Genomic DNA, 19,006 nt, shown 5'->3' with positions numbered 1-19,006 from the left:
TTTGTTTTTCTCTCCTAATTTGGCACATGTAACACACAATCTGTGACAACGACAGCCTGCTCCAAGTTTATGCTGCTGACTGCACTACAGTAGATTAGAGGCCTTAGTCATCTTTTGTATAAGTCATGAAAAAATAATTCTGCATCAAATCTACAATTTTTGTAGATGCAGCATGTTTTCAGGTCACACAACAGAGCTGGAGCAAACTGTCCCCTAAAAACTCATTAGTATTATTAATCTGCATGAAGATGGGTGGATTATGTATTATTTATGAGTTTACCTAAAGATAACGGCTCTCATCAACAGCTGCTGACAGAGTGTGTGTATTTGTGTATAAAGTGGTGTGTGTGCTACCGTCGACAGTAGTTTCTGAAAGGAAAGCCTTTTCGTCCCCTCTGGTCAGAGTATCCAAGATGTCCACCTGCTCTGTCGGATTCTCGTAGATGTCCACCTGCTCTGTCGGAGTCTTGAAGATGTCAACCTGCTCTGTCGGAGTCTCGTGGATGTCCACCTGCTCTGTCGGAGTCTCGTGGATGTCCACCTGCTCTGTTGGAGTCTCGTGGATGTCCACCTGCTCCGTCTGAGTCTCGTGGATGTCCACCTGCTCCGTCTCAGTCTCGTAGATGTCCACCTGCTCCGTCGGAGCCTCGGTGACGTCTACCTGCTCCGTCTGAGTCTCGGTGACGTCTACCTGCTCCGTCTGAGTCTCGGTGACGTCTACCTGCTCCGTCTGACTCACGACTCCCGTCTGCTCCTGGAACCTCTCCTCCACCTCCTCCGTGAACAACTCCTCCTCCGCCGTCTGCTGCCTGGACGCACAGCGGCCAAAATACAATCAGTTATCATTATATTACTGTCATACTATTACAGTCCTGCTGCATTATTTCTGCTCGGCTGTGCTGGATTCTAAATCTTCCCTCTGATATAACCAAAACTGTATATTTCATTTCTGCACACAAGGGCTGCAACTATTGATTATTTTCATACTTGTTCTGCCCATAAAATTCCTCTAACAGTTCCTCAGAGCCTTAGTTGATGTTTTGTAATTGTTTTTTTTTCATTCGACCAACAGTCCGAACCCAAAGATATTTAGTTTTTTCTGTCATAAGACTAAATAACCTTCAAAATAATCACATTTGAGAAGGTGAAACCAGTTAATGTTTGGCATTTTTTCCAAAAAATGACTTCATCAATTATCAACATAGTTGCTGTTAAATAATAAAATAATAGTAAATAATATCACGGTAGTATGTAATTCTGTGTGAGTTACCCGTCGATGATAAACGTTTCTCTCTGTTGTTCTGTCAGCTGGCTGCAGGTCCGTTGTAAAGAAGGAGGAGGATACGTGTTCATTCCCTCTGAAATAAGCACACAACACAAAAATACATTCATGCAGTGTCGAAAGATCATTTACTTTACTCAAAGTAGCAACACCACAACGTAAAAATACTCCATTACAAGTAGAAGTCCTGCTTTTTAAATCATTCCTGGGTATTAGAATTAAAAATACTCATAAGGCAAAAAAATAGAAATTAAATGATGGATTTATGTGTAAGCGGTATTTTTTATGTTGTAGCTGGTCAAAGTGGAGCTAATTTTAACTACTTTATATTTTTCAGGGTAGTTTTAATCTGTAACAATGCATCACACTTTACAAGCTGATGAAGTAACTGTAGTTGTCAAATAAATGTAGTGAAGCAAAAGTACAATATTTCCTTCTGAAAGTAGTGAAGTTGAAGCATAAACTAATATAAAACTAAAGCACTCAAGTTAAGTACAAATACCTCAAAATTCTACTTAAGTACAGTAAGTAATAGAGTAAAAGCAATTTCCACCACTGCATTCATGTTTATTGTTGCTTAGAAACAATATGAAGAAAGACGTTCTGTGATTTTTGGTCACATTTTATCTTGTATTTAGAAAATGCAAAATGCAAAAATAGAATAGATGTTGAGAGTAGAGTAATAGACTTTTGGTAAAGACATTATTTTGGCTTGTTGTATATAATTTAAGTGCTGTTTTTGTTTTTATTTGTTTTGTTTTCATGTTTGTTTCTATGTTTGGTTGTTTGTTTGTTTGGAAAATAATAATAAAATATATATTGAAAAAAAAGAAACAATATGTATAAATGTATTAACTAACTTCCTTGTGAACTGGATGATATCTGGAGACAGAAAACTTTGCAGAAAGTTAAAGACAACCTGTGATTTTATGACTGTAACTGTCTGCTCTTACTGTTGAGGGCGGAGAGGAAGACTCTGAAGAAGCGCTGGGTGTAGCCCTGCTCGTCGGCCTTCAGCTGCCCAACATGGACCAAGTGCTGCGGTACAGGGAAACTGGCCAGCTCCTCCACTTGCGTCCGGTTGTAGCGGTCGCCCACCGTCACCACAAACATGGCCACCCCCTCACACTTGGCCTTCTGGGAGATGTAGTGCAGCTTTGCCTGATCCTTGTAACCCGTCTGGGTGCCCACCACAGTAAGCATTACCTTCTTCCTGCGGGGCGCTTTGCTCTTCAGCAGCACCTCCCTCAGGGAGAACTCCAGCGTTCGTCCCAGTGCCGAGTAGCCGCCCTGCTGGTGCATGTTCTGGACCAGGTGTGTCTTCATCAGCTGGTCGTCCCTGTACTGCTGCAGGCCAAACTCCACCTTAGCCTGAGCGCCGCTCTGCTGGACTACAGCTACTCGGGCCTGGTTGCCGGGCCGCGAGGGCTGCGGACTCACAGCCAGCTGCTCCACCACAGAGCCCAACAGCTGCTGGATGCCTGCGTACTCGTCAGCCTGCACCAGCCTGGAGCTGTCCGCCACCATCACCAGGTCCACATTCACCTCCTGAGGCCGCATTGGTTCCTGGATGGAGGCACACTCCTCTGTACGTCTGCAGGGGTCTGAAGAAACAAGAAACTGTTATCATCCAGAAACCTACCAAACAGTTAAAATATTAAATCCAACTTGCATTTATGCAGGTGAAGTGGATATCTGCCACATTTACAGTCTTTTTAGCATCAAATGTATACAATTTGAAATTATTAATTAAGTTTTAGCTAAACTCTCTTCCTGTCCACAGAGAATAGATTAGCTTCCTCTCTACTGTCGCTGCAGCAGTGACAGTGTTTGCTGCAGGTCTGATGCTGCTGACTGAAACTTCACAGAAAAGGATGAAACAGCTTCCTGCAGCACAATCCAATGTCGCACCAGTTTCACTTGGAGTTTATAGAAGTGGGACGTCTCCCGACAGCCGCAAACACATACAAAAACATTTTACAAGTAATATAACTAGACTTTTAAAAACCTTCCAAGGTCTTTTCTTGGGGAAACTAAACTGAATACTTACATATGGTGGCTTTTAGTTTAAATAAATCTATAAAACTATATTGTTACTAGAATGTTTTTGACTGCATAATTTATATAAATATAAATCCAAGCACAAGCCTCACTGCTTACCGTAACATATAGCACAGTTCTTGGCCTTCCTCAGGTCAGCATCCATGTCCCTCCCCAGCAATAAGAAGATGGAGTTTCCTGTTTCGTCCACCTGGGATGGCACAGCAGTTGTCATTTTTCAGTACAATCACATAAAGCCACAAGATAAAAATCTCCAGGCTCAAACATGTTTACTCTGTGTGCTCTCTTAAGTAATGATGACGTGATTCTTGGCTTTAGTTATGTCTTCCAGGCACAGCTGCAGTCTCTTAATGCTGGAGACAAATTTCTGGCAGCGGGCGGTGAATGTAATCTTACCTGTAAAAGGGGACTGTAAGCGCAAAGAGAGTTGGAATGAAGTCATGTGTTTGAGAGCCAAACAAGAAACCTTCTTGACTGAAAAATGAGCTGCACAGATGTGTGGGTGTCTGAGCTCTGGTGAGAGCAGTACCATCTGGCTCACTGGATTGACAAACACTGAGACTGACTGCAGTGTCAAAGCGTTAATGACAATCTGTTTGCTGTCTGTCAGACTCGTGATGAGCCTTGAAGACCTGTGTTTGTATTTACTGTCAACATAAAGAGCTGGATCATCACACTCCTCCAATCACACCTGAAAAACCTAGATCCAGATGTTCTCCTGAAGATGATCTCAGCAGCTGACTGACTTTTGCTTGAGGAAATTTGGGCTCAAGTCAGCAGTGAGTTTGGTCATCTCTCTATTAAAAACACATCAGTGAGCCACATCGCTACACTGGGTGACATTATCCTTCATCACGAAGAGTTTGGTCACGGTAGTTTGCTTAGAAACAGCTTCAAAGACTTATAACAGCATCATGTTTTCAGTCTCCAGAGAGTAGTTCTGTGTAAGGAAGACGTCACTGAGCATGCGCTTACAGCGTCACTAGCTTGTTGTGCTACAGATCACAACCTTGTGACTTTGTGCTACGTTATAAATTTCTCAAATTGCTTCAGTTCAAAGTCCAGAGGTTGTGATATGTAGCACAACAAGCTGGTGAAGCTGTAAACAGAACTGCATTCCCGCACATATTCAGTGGCATCTGCCTTACACAGAACTACTCTCTGGAGACTTAAAACACTCAGTGACATGTTTTTGGACAACAATGGAGGTCTACAGCACAGATAAATAAGATTTATCAGACTTTGTTCCTTCCTTTGATCAAGTGTCAGGTCCGACACTATGTCACCCATATTTGTTTACTTCTTTTACTGATGAATCTAATTTGGTTATATATTATCAAGGTAACGTTAGCTTTGTCAGCTGAGCAGTTAACTACACAACAGTTCCACCAGAAAGTGCAAATATTAAGGAACAGCTGATGTTTACATAAGAACTATTTTTTTCGTTTGGAAGAAAGCAGGGAGTTTATATGACTCGTCCAAAAAATGGCCACATGTGGATGTGGAGTGAAAAGCCAGCCGTCATAGAGAAGGGAAGATGCAATAATTGTTAAACACGGGGATGATGCTGCACATTTTCAGACATTCTCTCCTAGAAGACATTAATAGTTTTGCATGAAAATTGGCAGAAATAGTTGTGTGAAGAATGTTAAGATCTTCAGAAAGTAGTTCAGTGTCTCTTCTCTCCCCCGCACTGCTGGCTAATCACTGGATGAAGTGGTTGTGAATGTCGGATTTTTGGTTTTGGAAAGTTTTCAAAGCTATTCGACCATCCAACAAGCGGTTCTGACAGAGTATACTGGCTGATTAACGCTTGAGACACCTCTGCTGCTGTCCTCACATTTGACTTCTACACTGCTACGAGTTCATGGGACAGTTTGAAGTGATCGTTCATTCTGTTGTTTGGATGTAAAGCTCCTGAGCTCACTGAGTGATCAGAAACGGCTCTCTGTTTATGAATAAACCCACCTCAATCGCTCGTCTAACATCAGGAGCGTTCCCCAGTGAGATGACTGTAGGGGCGATGTTGAGGGCCCGGTACTCCATCACGGCAGTAACAATGTCGGCATTATTCTGTGACGGTCCATTGGAGAAAAACACGGCCACCTTCCTCATCAGAACTCCTGCCCGGGTGCGTTTGAAGACGTTCTGACCCACGAAGCGCATGGCGGATCCCAGGTAGCGCTGGTTGGATGTGCGCTCCAGGGCGATGTTCCTCACAAATTCAATCAGCTGGGTCTTGCGGTGGTAGTCCTGGAAACGGATCAGGTACTTGGTGTTGGCGCTGTATCCCACCACAGCCACACGGGCGCCTGTCGGACAGTTGCTCTCAGCGATGGCGATGTCCTCCAGCAGAGAGAGGAGGGCTTTGCGCTGCCTCTCGAAGGCATTCTGGTTCACGTCCTCCGACATGTCCAGGCCGAACACCAGCTCAGTGGGGTAGGCCGGACACTCTGTCTGACCTGTAAAACAACGAAGAAGAGTTAAAGTACTTGCTTACACATACTGACATATCATCAGCTTTTAAGTTGCTTACTTTACATTCTTGTCTCCCTCAGGTCCCTCCCGCCTGTTATTCCTGACTTTTAAAGTCAGTCCAGTTTGATAGTTTGACTGAAGCAGCCGGTTATGGTTATTAAGTTGACCGTTACATAATCTGTTTACTAAAGCCATCTTGCCAAAGGAGCTTAAAACTTTTACCAAAAGTCTGTTTCTGATTGTTTCTCACTAATCTTTCTGTTGAGCTGACATCACCAGAATATTTGACTCATATTTCATCACATACAGTGTTCCTCTTGGGGGATGAAAACATGTTTGCAGTGTCTGCAGAATGAAATTCGGCAACAGAAAAACACTTAAGTTTGCGCTTCAGTCCTTTCCAGACATGAGCAATGTACATCCGAACAGAGTCAGCTCTTATTTAGCAGCACGTTAGGTAAATCAGATGAACTGATTTACATCTGCAGTCTCAGTAAATGGTGTTTGTGCTCCTGATGGTAATTGCCACAGGCTTATTAAATATCCCAGTTTATGTTTCTCTGAAGCAGCAACTGTAAATGTCCACTGACTAGACCATCAAATTATCGAACTGTGCAAAGCACACTGGACATAAACAACAGACACTAAAGTCTCCTTGGTGTGTGTTCAGACAGAACATGAAGCCAATTTTACATGTGGCACAATTACTTGTTAATGATGCACGGAGACATGAATTCACCCGCGGAGTCATGAATTGAAAATGTTTCAACTTGAGCAAATAATTTGTGTTGTATGCTGGAGTTTTATGCATTTGCCAACAGACTGGAGGGAAATAACAGAAAGAACTAAAGTCTCTGGTGAGTTCTGAGTTCAGTCAGAAGTTCAGACAGAACGCAAAGCGACTTCTCGCTTATTATTATTCTTATTTTTAATGTATTAACTTTTGACTGTATGTTGGTAAACCTGCTTATCTTTACTCTACTGCCAGTTAATATTATTGTTTGTTTATCAATTTATCTATGGAGATATTTTTTGGTTTGGGGAATAATGGGTGTTGATAAGTTAAATATGTTCTAAGAAGAGTTTATATCTCAAGAGGACGTTATGTAACTGCCTTTGTCTAAAATCAAGAAACTGGTTTTGAAACAAGATCTGATGTTTGGTGATGATCTCACTCAACAGCAGAAGTTTTGTTGTGGACTCACTGTGTTCTGAGTGAGAAAATGAAGACATACATACCGATGGAACATGCTGTGTGGAGAGAAGAGAATATATATATCATTTAAAGTTGAACTGCAGTTTTTGAAACAATAGATGAGATCAGTGCATTTTGTCTTCTGAACAATGTGACTCTTTAAAAAAAGTTCAGCGTTTCTTCTCCACACTTACCACAGTTGTTCCTGATGTAGGTGATCAGCTGACACTCCTGAGACAACAGAAAACATGTCGTGTATAAATGCTGTGTGAAAGATTTAATATTTTTCTTTAACGGCGGCAGGTGATGTGAATTTAAGGCGGACTTACGGTCATGCCTTTGCCTCCAGGAGGACCTCTGGGACCCTGGATGGAAGAAAAGGAGACATTACTAACTTGGACTCTTTCATTCAGTCGATTTTCGATCATTTACCAAAAATTTTCAACAAATCCAAGTTGTCAGACTGTTCACTTTAGTTAGAGGAGGATTTAAGATAGTGTATAAAAGTACCAGAGTTAAGGTGGAGCATGAAAATGCCAGAATTATGGTGCTTCAGTAATGATTTTTCTGACACATATCTAACATATAACAAGAGATAACTGAATAATTAACTCAGGGAAACAGGATTAGAGCTTCACTGTGTCTTTAAGACCTTCTGTTTATTCTTTTTTTAATTGAGTGTTCATTACATTTACAGCAACATATCAATACAACAAAAAACAAATTCACACTTACCCAAGCAAAAAAAAAAAGTTAAACACAATTACATCATGTAATCACTTTGAAAATCACGTGTTGCTGTTTTGAAGTCTCAGAGTTAAGGTGGAAGGGATTCAAATTTAAAGGATGAATATTGATGATGAAGATAATAAAAACTTCCTCACTCACCCGGTGTCCTGGATATCCCGGATCTCCCGGCACACCCGATTCTCCCGGCAAGCCTGAGTTCCCCTGCAGCCGATCAGAACAGAACACAAAACTCACCGATGAAACAAAAAACGCAGTTATTCATAAAAAAATAATATCACAGGTTTGTTTGTTGTCGCTCACCCCGCGACCTCGGTTCCCTTTACGTCCTGGATGACCTTTGACTCCCTGCAGGCCGTCCTCACCCTGAACACGAGAAAAAAACACTCTTCATTCATCACACAGTAAATTCACAACAGCAAGCATCTCGGTTCTCATAGCTTGACTCCGTCTTATCTTTGGATATCAAAAAATATAAACATAATCACTCAAAGACGCGATTAAATGTAATTTCAACATCTGACCATCCTGACCAGATAAATTATTACATGTGTTGTTTCTCTTATCTCAAGGCTGCAAGAGAATTTGGACAAATGCCAGAAAACACAACATAAATTCAATATGTCATTAATACAGACGTGGCTGAAAATGTTTTTAAATAAAACCTACATTTTCTCTGTATTAAAGTGAAACTGACAGAAGTATATGGTATCCATCATTCTTTTTTTTCATATTGGTACCCTCTACTTAATATTTTGTAGCTCAGCCTTTGGAGGCAATAACTGCAGTCAAGCACTTTCTGTAACTCTGAATATAGTTTCTACTCTTCTTCACCGGTAGTTTGGCCTCTTCTTCAGCAAACTACTCCAATTCTCTCAGGTTTGATGGGTGTCGTCTCCCAGCTGCAAGTTTCAACTCTTTCCACAGATGTTTAATGGGATTCAGATCAGGACTCATGGCACTCATACCAGTTCAGAACTGTCCAGTGTTTTCTTTTCATTCACTCTTGGCTGATTTTTGATGTATGTTCGGGGTCATTATTCTGCTGGAAGACCCATGACCTACGACTAAGACACAGAAGCAGCAAAGTAACCCCAAAACATCACTGAACCTCCTCCGTAGTAGGCATGCTGTTCTTTTCTCTGAAGGCTTGATTTTTTCTTCTGTAAACAGGGTTGGTGTGATTTACTAAAAAGCTCTAATTTAGTTTCATCTGTCTGAAGCACATTCTCTCAGAAGGAGGCTTGTGGCTTGTCAACACGCAAAGGCAAAGTCCAGTCTGGCTTTTTTGTGTCTCCCTCTTAGAAGTGAGGTCTTTCTGGGTCTTTTACCATGGAGTCTGTTTTCATTCAGACAGCAAGGGATGGTGCAACTTGAAACTATTGTACCCTCAACTTGAAGATCAGCTTGGATCTGTGCTGAAGTTTTCCTTGGTTCTTTCTCAACTATTCAAGCGATCCCTCTGTTCAATCGCGGGCCAATTTTCCTCTTGTGACCACATCCAGAGACGTTGGCTACAGTTCCATGGGCCTTAAACTTTCTAATAATATTGGCAACAGTGGTCAAAGGAACATCAAGCTCTTTGGAGATGGTCTTGTGACCTTTTCGTTGACCATGCTTGGCTATTACTTTTTTTCTAATATCTTCAGACTCTCTAGTTTTCCTTCTGTTTATCATGTTCAGTGTGATGTACACAGTGGCACAAAACAAAAGAGTGAGTAATTCTATCGTTTTAAACTGGATGCATGAGTGATTATAAGATTGAAAACACCTGTGATACTAATTAAATCACAATAGTCTGCTTGAAGTATCACAATGAATAAATTATTTCTTGCAACTTCTAAAGGGTACCAATAATTTTGTCCAGGCTGCTTTAGAATGTCTTTGTAAATAAACATGAATTCAGTTATTTTTTACAACTTTTTTGTTTTGTTCCACAGCAAACCAAACATAAAATGTCTTGGTGCAGTATTTTAATAAAATGCAAGGGTACCGATAATTTCAGCCACATCTGTAAATCCTCCCATAAACAGCTCATCTAATGCAGTTCTGTGACTGAAAACAGCCTGAAAAGGCCTAAATTATGCGTCTCCATGAGAATTCGGTGCTGTGTTTCACTTTTCTTCAAACATCCCTTTTTCAAGTTGTAAAATTAATTGACAGGTTAAAACTTCTGCAGCCAAAAGACTGAAGTTCATTTATGTAATTTTATTTTTTCTACACAGTAAATCTGGCCTTCACTCACAACCTTAAAAATTAGTTTCATCCCTATTCTTCATTGTATTTTTTTTTTCCCAAGAATAAATTCTACTTTGAAGTATAGTGCAGTTTATTTTGATTCAGTCTCACACAAACAGTCCTGCTGCTAGAAATACTCACTAAAGCACCACATGTGGAGGTCTGCATCCGCTGCTGAAAATAGTCCCTGACAAATTTCCTCCTTTTTGTTAAAAACTACAGCGACCAGTTGTTTTAGAAAATGATTGAGCCTTTCTTTTAAAAATCAGGAAACTATATATTTGTGACATTTTTTAAAGATTCGTGTCTTCAAGTAGAAATCAAGGGGCTTGGAGCTGAGAGCCACGGACAGAGTAGGTCTGTGATGTCTCTTATTTCTTTTCCTTGCACTTACAGGAATATAGAGTTGTGAAGTGAGGGGATGCGCTGGTTTCTGAAGTGTTTTTCCTCATCCTGTGTTCCCATTTAAATATTTTCTTTAAACAAACACTGCTCCTAGCAACGCATGGGACCTAATTTTTAGCCCTGTGATTGTTGTGTTGTTTCTTGCTGAAATGCATCTGGGACTTGTAGTTGACTTCTTAGCTTAAATTTTTTGATGTCCACAGCCTTGTAGCTTTGAGTTTTTAATCAAAGAACAAGATATCATCTAACACAGTTGTTCATCTGTTGTTTTGATGATTCAGTCAGTAGAGTTTCATGTTGATCCAAGTTGTTGAACAGCTCCAGGTGTGGGTCACTAATGTCTTCTGTGAGAAAAATAAATGACTTTTATTGCAGGAACAAGGAGCGCCTGTTTCACAGCTCTATTGTTTTGATGCTGAAGCCACTGACGCTCCACATCCTTCCTTCTGATTACTGTTGATAATCTTTGATCTACCGGGGAACGCTGCTGTTTGTCGGTGCTTTCACCTCCAGCTGGAGGTTTGGAGCCTACACTGATATCACAGCCAATGTTCCAAACTGAGTCACAGTCCAGACTCATCCATCCTTTCATACTGTAAGGGTTTTATTATCTGAACTGATGTTGGTGAAAATGGATGGACTCACCGGTAAACCAGGGTAACCAGGGAAACCAGGATCTCCCTGTGTAGAGACGGTAAAAGGGAACATTTTTATCATTTAAAAATGAACTGTGGTCATAAAAGTATTAAAATCTAACAAAGGACTTTTTAAAATATGTGTAAGGTGACTCTACCTTGGCACCTTTGGGTCCTGCAGTTCCATAACCGTCTCTACCATCCTGACCCTGAATACACACACACACACACACACACACACACACAATCATTATCTATTTATACATTAAACAGTTAATATTAAACTGCATATACAAACCAGTGCTGGAATGACCTTATTCTGGTACTGCTGATCTTGTAAAATAACACTTATTTTTATAGATTAAACAGCCCATCAATTTATAAAGTAGTTTACATTTGTTCCACTTCAGCCAGCTACAACATTGAAATGCTGTTTACACGTTTATGCATCAATAATATCATACATTATTATAAAAACATCAACTCTGACAGGTGTATATATAAAGTAAAAATGAGTATTTTTAAAGTAAAAATTAGTATTTTTACTTTATATTCAATTTTAGTTTTTACTTTAAAGTTATTCAGTGTAAATGTCGAATGAAAAATAACAATAGTTATAAATAAAATAAAATAATAATATTTATAGACTTAAAATTAATATTTTTCAGTTCAAGAAAATGTATATAGAGAGAATAATTATACTTCTCTTAGTTAATAGTAAATTATTGTTTTTTTTCTCATGTTACTTGTGAGTAATGGTCGTAAAGTAACTGGAACTGACAGACCTTCTGTTTTTATTGTTTTCAGTAAGAGGAAGATGATATGTATGTGTACGAGGAAATTTAATTGCGTTTGTTTATGAATCACATCTTGTTCTGGAACATAACAGTTCCAACAAATCAATCAATGAAATTAAATGAATGACATGAAACGATGATGAATATTTTAAATCACAAGCAATAAAATACAACCTCACTCAGCGGTTCTACTGTTACAGTTTCACTATGTCTGGTTCATGGTGGCTGATGTCTGAAAACATGTTTACATCAGTTTTCTGACTTTATGGCTCTTTTCTACTTGTGTCACACGTTTTTGCTCAGTCAGGTCTCCTGATGATGACGTCTTTCAAGCAGCTGTAATAATGATCATTTTGGGAAATGAAAGGAAATGAAATGCGTTAAATGCTGTAATTGCAACTTTTGGCTACAGGGGCCGCTGTTCATAAAAAGTTCCATAGTCTTGCTTTAGGTACATTTTGCTTATTTATTTCTATACTTTTGTTTAAAGGTACCTTGACGAGTTTCACGACTAATAGTAGTGAAATGTTTTAACAAGGAGGTTGAAACATTTTATTTGTATCGTGCGTGAGGACGAAAATGCAGACGGACACATTTCTGTGGTTTTATGTTTTTTCCACTGATCCAAAAATGTTTGTAAACAATGAACAAATATTTTTGCAAACTGGTTCTGCAAATGTTTAATGAAGGAAATATTTTCAGCACATATAAACAAACTATATATAAACAGAAACTCTACAGGGCTTTAATTAAGAATTCAGGACTTTTACATGTAATTTAGTATTTCATAATATGGTATTACTACTGTACTTTTACTTCAGTTAAGTATCTGAATACTTCTTCCACCCTTGATACAAACACAGCTGATGTTTATGTCTTACCGGCATTCCTATGGGTCCCCGCGATCCAGGAGCACCCTTCACACCTGGCTCTCCTTGTTGACCCTTTAACGACAAACAGAGCAACACGATCATCCAGTTGGAGTAAAAATATTGATTAGTGCAGCTTTAATATTTTCTGGAGATATAAATTGAATGCTCTGTTGATCAGGAAGTGTCTCAGATGATACTGATGTCATTCACCTTCTGTCCGTTCGGGCCACGGCGTCCGCCTGTTCCCGGGTTTCCAACTGTTCCAGGTCCACCCTGCAGGAAAACCAGAACACTGTTACCGTGTTCATCGCTGTCACACCTAGGGCTGAAACTAATGATTATTTTCATTATTGATTCATTGTTTGGTCTTTAAAATGTCAGGAAGTGGTGAAAAAATGTCTCCCAGAGTTTCTCAAAGTCAAGATAACGTCCTCAAAGATCCTGTTTTTTTCTGATCAACAGTTGACAACCCAAAGATATTCAGTTTACTGTCATAGACAACTAAAGAAACCAGAAAATATTCACAGTTGAGAAGCTGGAATCAGAGAATATTTTTTTTTTCTTAAAAAATTCCTCAAAACAATTAATTGATTATCAAAACGCTGGCTATTAATTTTCTGTCAATTGTCTTATTGTTGCAGCTCTACTCACGTCATGTATACTTTTATTTATTTATGTTTATTTAGCAGGGATAATGCATATTCATAAACATGTCTGTCAATGTACTAGAGTTGGCAAGAAAGTTGTTTTTCATCTGAAGTCTCTGGACAAAAGACACTGTGCAGTTAAACTGCATGCTAGTACACCTCAACAAAAAGATTCAGTTTCACCACTTTTCTAAATAAGTGCTCAAAGGATATTAAACTACAGATAACCTAAGAGTGCTCTTTTACTCCTATAACACAGTTGGACTCATGATGGAAATGTGTTTTTTTTTTAAAAAAAGGATGAAAATTGATGCACATCCTTCTTCTTTGTCAAAACCTGGTGCCTACATTACCCATAATGCAACTCAACCATGGACAGCTCCTCCTGGATACAGACTTTATACTACTTTTTAGACAATGAACACCTGGAAACAAGCGCTGAAGTGGAAAATCAACAGAGGTCACCTTTAAACTGACAGCCGGACTTGTTAGTAATAAGTTATTTATAAGTTATTCGTGTGCTTGTAAACGAAGAGTTAATTATTAACTAGTGAGACCTTAAGTCACAAGCAGATATAAGGACATTTTAAGTGTCTATTATTGCACAGTTTTTGTCAACAATTATAACGTCTCCTATGAAGACATATTTTATATTATTACAGCTGTGTGTTACTATATTAATTATCTGTATATATAACAGCAAACACTTCTGCTTATTACATATTGGTATAATAAACACATATCTGCTAACAACGGCATTATAATGTGTTATAAACCATTTAAATAGGAAGTTTTAAAGTAAAGTTTTACCAGTAAATCATTAAAAGTTTACAAACACACTAATAACTCCATTATTAGTGAATCTCTAGATGAAGGCATTCCAATGACACTGATAGTTTAGCATATTTTAGCTGATTGAATATATGTTACATTCATGTCATATCGGCTCATTATTTTCAGCTTTTTCTACTGTAGTGCAGTCATGGAGCTAAATTACATGCTACATGATTTATGAGCATCTAGGCTTCATTTGTTATTACTGACAGATATGTAAAGCAAACATTTGAACTTTTAAATTAAAGCACATTATTATAAAAAAAAGTAAAATCTAAGCTGGTGATTGAATCTCACTGTATTTTCATGAATAATGACCCTGTAAAGTTCACTTTTTCTGCTCATAAATTATGCTGTTGGCTCTGTGCAGTCAGCAGCACTATAATTACTCACAGATTGAATATGAGATCACATTGCCACAAACTGAAAGAAATCTGTTTATTGTAGCTTTTTGGGCAGTAAAACATGAACAGAAATGTAGCGATAAGCTGAAGAAATGCTGGGTTGAAACTGTGAATTATTGTGATTACTTTTGATTAGCTGTTTTTTTTCCAATCAGACCACTGATTCTGTGTGGGGGGTTTCATTGTTCAGTTACTGTAAATGGAGCATTTCTTCACTTACCGAGTTTGTTTAGTTTGTCTGTCCAACACTCAGTTAAAGAGCAAAACATCCCAACAGCTAAAGACCAGATCAGAAATGTCCTGTTAAAGTTCATGTTGCCCAGAGGATGAATCCCAACAGCTATGGTGACCCCCTGACTTTTCTTCTAGCGCCACCATCAGGCCAAAGTTTCCACTTACATGTAAGAAATCAAATTCAAAGTCTAATTGGCAGTTTGTGACTTTTTTATGATCCCATTGCTGCTCTCCTGAGGACGAACCCTTAAGATTTTAACAAAACTTTACCTTTTTAACTTCAAGCCTCTGAAAACAGATAAATCCTGAACCTTGTCATTGTTACACAGAAGACACCATGTCGAGGACGTACGTTCATAAACAGCCTGACTCTCCAGAAGTTTTCTTTCATTGAATATGTATTTCTTGTTATATCTTGTCTGAAACTGGACTTGGACTGGATTTAACTTTTTTTTACACTGATACAAATCTGTGGATGAAATGAATATTTAAAATCGACATATGATACGGAAAATAAATGTATCATAACTTGTAGGTAATGTGCTGCTCTGTTTAAATGCTGTAAGGCATTTTTAAACCTCATCTGAGATTCTGTGCTTCTTTCAGTTTGTTGATTTGGGGCGACACAACTCAAGAGTTTCATGACAGACAAACCTCTTTAAATCATCTCAAAAACATCTACTTATATTATTTTTCATTATGGTTAAATCTTTCTCTCTGACATCCAGGGTTTTTCCAGGGCTTCTGGAGGGCTGTGGTTGCAGGGAGGGGGTTGTTTGGTGGGAGGGTTCGGGGGTTCACACTGCACGCCATGAAAAACAATAATCACAAAATAACAACAAGGCTATTATATATTAAAGGGATTTGAACAGTGATTTTCTCTCCTATACTGTAGAGACGGGTATCGTTAGAATTTTGACTTCTATCTGTTTGATTCTTTATTGATTCTCTTATTGGTTCTTTTTCATTACTAAAAAAATGCTTTGTTTTTTTAATTATTATTTTTAAAAAGAATAAATTTAGAACATGATTAGAATTGATTAGATTAAACTGATTGATTTCTTAAACTTGCAGTGCAGAACTTTTATATATAAATGAATGTCTGTGCCAAATGAGTTCACTTAATGCCGATCAAACCTTTAACCACCAGATAAATCTCTCTGTATTTCACAGTATTCAGAGTTTTTAATCTGGTGTCGGGTTTGACATTCCTGTGCTGGCCGGATGAATCATACTGAGCATGCGTACCACAGACCTCCGCCATCCAAGCGGCTAACTTCTGGTTAGCTCTCTGCTAACTTGAATGGGGATAAAATCATTTAACCTTGCGGCTCTTAGACTTCCCAAATGTTATCAGACTAAATTCATCAAATTCATCAAACGAGTCATTCTGCAGGGGGTTGTATGACGCTCAGAACTATTTATCCACCATTTTAAAGCCACAACAGTAGTGACGAAGTAGGCTACCGCGGAGCCTATGATGTAAGCACAAGTCGACAGTGTTTTTGTAATTACTCTCACTGCCAGAAGGGGGAGACAAAAGTCCTGCACTGCAGCTTTAGATATCACTAAATATTGTTACTAGAGCAGCATGTAGAAGTAGTAGTAGCTGAATTTACAAGAATTTGACCAGTTAGTGGGTTAGCGTTAGGGTTAGCTAAGCTAAACTAAGTTAAACAGTTAGGTGACATACGGACAGCTTTGGTTTCAGCTTGTTCATAACAATAAGCAGTTGAAAATACCTGCTTTTCTACATGTTTATGCTTGTTGAACAGGTGGTTTGATTAAGTACTCATTGGTTTTTTTACTCGTGAAGGTTTTATGACCCTTACATGCAGCTCACCTGTCTGTGTGTCTCTGTGGAAGGAATTATGGCAGGAATCAGCTGTGAGAGGTTATTTCTGCCTCCACATGATTGAGTAACTTAACGAGCTCCATGCAGGACTCATAAATAAAGATAACTGGAGGGTGGGTCAGATCTACACACCACATGGATGAGCCTCAACGACTGAAATAGCTACAATCAGAACCTGTAACGCATATTCTGTGTGATATTAGATGTGATTTCTGTACGTTCCCGCTCGCTGTCCACTTCACAAACCTGATAAGACAGTATTTAAATCACTTTTAGTAGATAAAAGTAAACTGGAACCAGACAACAGATGAGTCCTAGAAGTCAGGTGACAGCTGTGGTGACATCAGACTGTCAGTCTCCATGATTTGTGACTTACAGTGATGAAACCGTCACATGACAACCGCGGAATTAGCAAACGCTTGTTAAGTAGAGTGGTTGAGGGGATGGGGGCAGGATACTGCTGTTTTACGGTGAGAATACAAATCAAATTTTGGATGATGTTCCTGTTTTTTTTTATGACTTACGACTATGTGTTTGTAGAAGTTTAGAAGAAAAACTGTAAAATCTGATGAAATTCAGGACATTTCTTTAGATTCCTGATGTGAACATATTGGCTGGTCTTGGGTCAGATGTTGGTGAAGTAGAGTCAGTGTTGAGGTGATGTACTGACCTGAGGTCCAGGAAGACCAATGATTCCTCTTGGTCCCGGTTGACCTCTGACCCCTCTGGGACCCTGCAGAGACAACAAGGACAAGTTTAACACAGTGGCACGTGTACGTTATTAATGTCACTATGAGGACAGAACGACTTCATGTTTACTTCATGTTGGTCTGATCACTCACCTGCTGACCTGAAGCACCTGCACTACCTGCGAGTCCTGGATCTCCAGGCTGTCCAGGTGCACCCTGCAGAAACACACACACACAGTGTTCAAAAAGGGTGTTGTTTAGAAGTGATGTAAACCAGCATTAACAGCACTGAGTGTTGTTTGTTTTCCACTCGTACCTTCTCACCCAGTGGCCCTCTTCTTCCCTCTGGACCCTGAAAAGCAGAAAAACAGCAGCGTCACACAAAATGTTTGAAGAATAATTAGATATATGTGATGACATTATTCTCTGAGGCTGGGATATTGTGCATACTAGGTGCATTTCCATCCACCTGGAAACGTCAAAAAATCAAAAAAACTCTCGAAATATCTTTAAAATATGTTTGTTGTTGTCTGACGTGTAACAGTAGCTGTGTGGATCAAAAGCAAATGTAAACAGACCGAGTGAATAAATGAATCATGTGACTTAAACGTCATTGAAGAGCTGAAAACATCAGATCTGTGTGGAGCGATGATGATGAGGAGACTGTAACCTTCCTCACATCAATACATGAAACAAACACAAAAGTCATATTTCCATCATGTTTTCCATCGTTTGAGTTTTGACTGTCGCTCTTTTAATGACGTCATCTCGTTGTGTCTTCTTCTTCTGCAACGCTTTAATGGCACCGACTGTTAATCTCTTAATATTCACTCACATTTTTGCAGAAATAAACTGGAGAAGATCTTTGCATAATAAGTTGTGTATTTCTAACGAGGTCAAAATTTTACATAAAATCTATCCAGTGATTCTCCAAATATGTGAATGTAAATACATGATGATAAAACATCTATACATTTTGAAATTACAATAAAATTATAATAACATTTGATTTGATTTAAATTCTGTCTTTTTCAATGCAACTGATGTTACTCACCATTTTAATCTTAAAGATATGGTTTGTTACTGTGACAGTAACAAAACTCTAGATGAAGTTAAGTCAGTGGAGTGACTGTTAAACAGCCTGTAAGCGCTGCTTTAAAAAATGCTGTTAAAGTTTTCCTTTTACATCAGTTTGTAAAAAGCAATAAATTGAAGATTACAAAGATTTTTCATCTCTAATATGTACAATTATACATTAGAATATACAAATTCAAATTCGCCCCCACAGCTGTGACGTCATCTAGAACCATTTAAAGCAGGTTTCAGCTACTTCCTGTTTCACTGAAGGTAAGAATGAAGGTAAAAAAATCTTACCGGGTTTCCAGTGATTCCATCCTCAGCTCTCAGCCCGTCCGGTCCAGGTTGTCCCTGTAGATTTAAACACATCGACTTTCAGCAGAGCGATACGGGAAGAACTGATCTGACCAGAGAAGTTTCAGGGTTTATGACACACTTAAATATTTGTAAACAGGGAATCATTTTCAGTGTAAGAATCACAAACTTGGCAACTAGTTTTCCCCACAATAATCTATTAAATTGGCATTTTTAAGATGTTTCCTGTCAATAAAAACAG

The 19,006-nt window shown here is 38.9% G+C and overlaps 1 protein-coding gene across 3 annotated transcripts in view; it reads right to left on the bottom strand.

Annotated features, from left to right (window-relative positions):
* Nucleotides 1-19,006, bottom strand: part of col6a4a (collagen, type VI, alpha 4a) — an 83,589-nt gene that overhangs the window by 8,514 nt on the left and 56,069 nt on the right. For all 3 annotated transcript variants that reach the window (XM_067600325.1, XM_067600324.1, XM_067600326.1), the window contains 18 exons: nucleotides 18,748-18,801; nucleotides 17,690-17,725; nucleotides 17,527-17,589; nucleotides 17,355-17,417; nucleotides 12,921-12,983; nucleotides 12,720-12,782; nucleotides 11,200-11,250; nucleotides 11,052-11,087; nucleotides 8,067-8,129; nucleotides 7,905-7,967; nucleotides 7,346-7,381; nucleotides 7,211-7,247; nucleotides 7,061-7,072; nucleotides 5,312-5,805; nucleotides 3,443-3,533; nucleotides 2,236-2,886; nucleotides 1,271-1,358; nucleotides 355-809 (listed from right to left, as the gene is read on the bottom strand). In XM_067600325.1, coding sequence (XP_067456426.1) covers nucleotides 355-809; nucleotides 1,271-1,358; nucleotides 2,236-2,886; nucleotides 3,443-3,533; nucleotides 5,312-5,805; nucleotides 7,061-7,072; nucleotides 7,211-7,247; nucleotides 7,346-7,381; nucleotides 7,905-7,967; nucleotides 8,067-8,129; nucleotides 11,052-11,087; nucleotides 11,200-11,250; nucleotides 12,720-12,782; nucleotides 12,921-12,983; nucleotides 17,355-17,417; nucleotides 17,527-17,589; nucleotides 17,690-17,725; nucleotides 18,748-18,801 — 2,419 coding nt within the window. The remainder of the gene's footprint in view (nucleotides 1-354; nucleotides 810-1,270; nucleotides 1,359-2,235; nucleotides 2,887-3,442; nucleotides 3,534-5,311; nucleotides 5,806-7,060; nucleotides 7,073-7,210; nucleotides 7,248-7,345; nucleotides 7,382-7,904; nucleotides 7,968-8,066; nucleotides 8,130-11,051; nucleotides 11,088-11,199; nucleotides 11,251-12,719; nucleotides 12,783-12,920; nucleotides 12,984-17,354; nucleotides 17,418-17,526; nucleotides 17,590-17,689; nucleotides 17,726-18,747; nucleotides 18,802-19,006) is intronic.

Source organism: Thunnus thynnus, chromosome 10 (assembly GCF_963924715.1).
Source record: "Thunnus thynnus chromosome 10, fThuThy2.1, whole genome shotgun sequence".
Lineage (NCBI taxonomy): Eukaryota > Metazoa > Chordata > Actinopteri > Scombriformes > Scombridae > Thunnus > Thunnus thynnus.
Note: the sequence above shows the minus strand (reverse complement) of the source record. Positions and strands in the feature narration are given on the sequence as shown.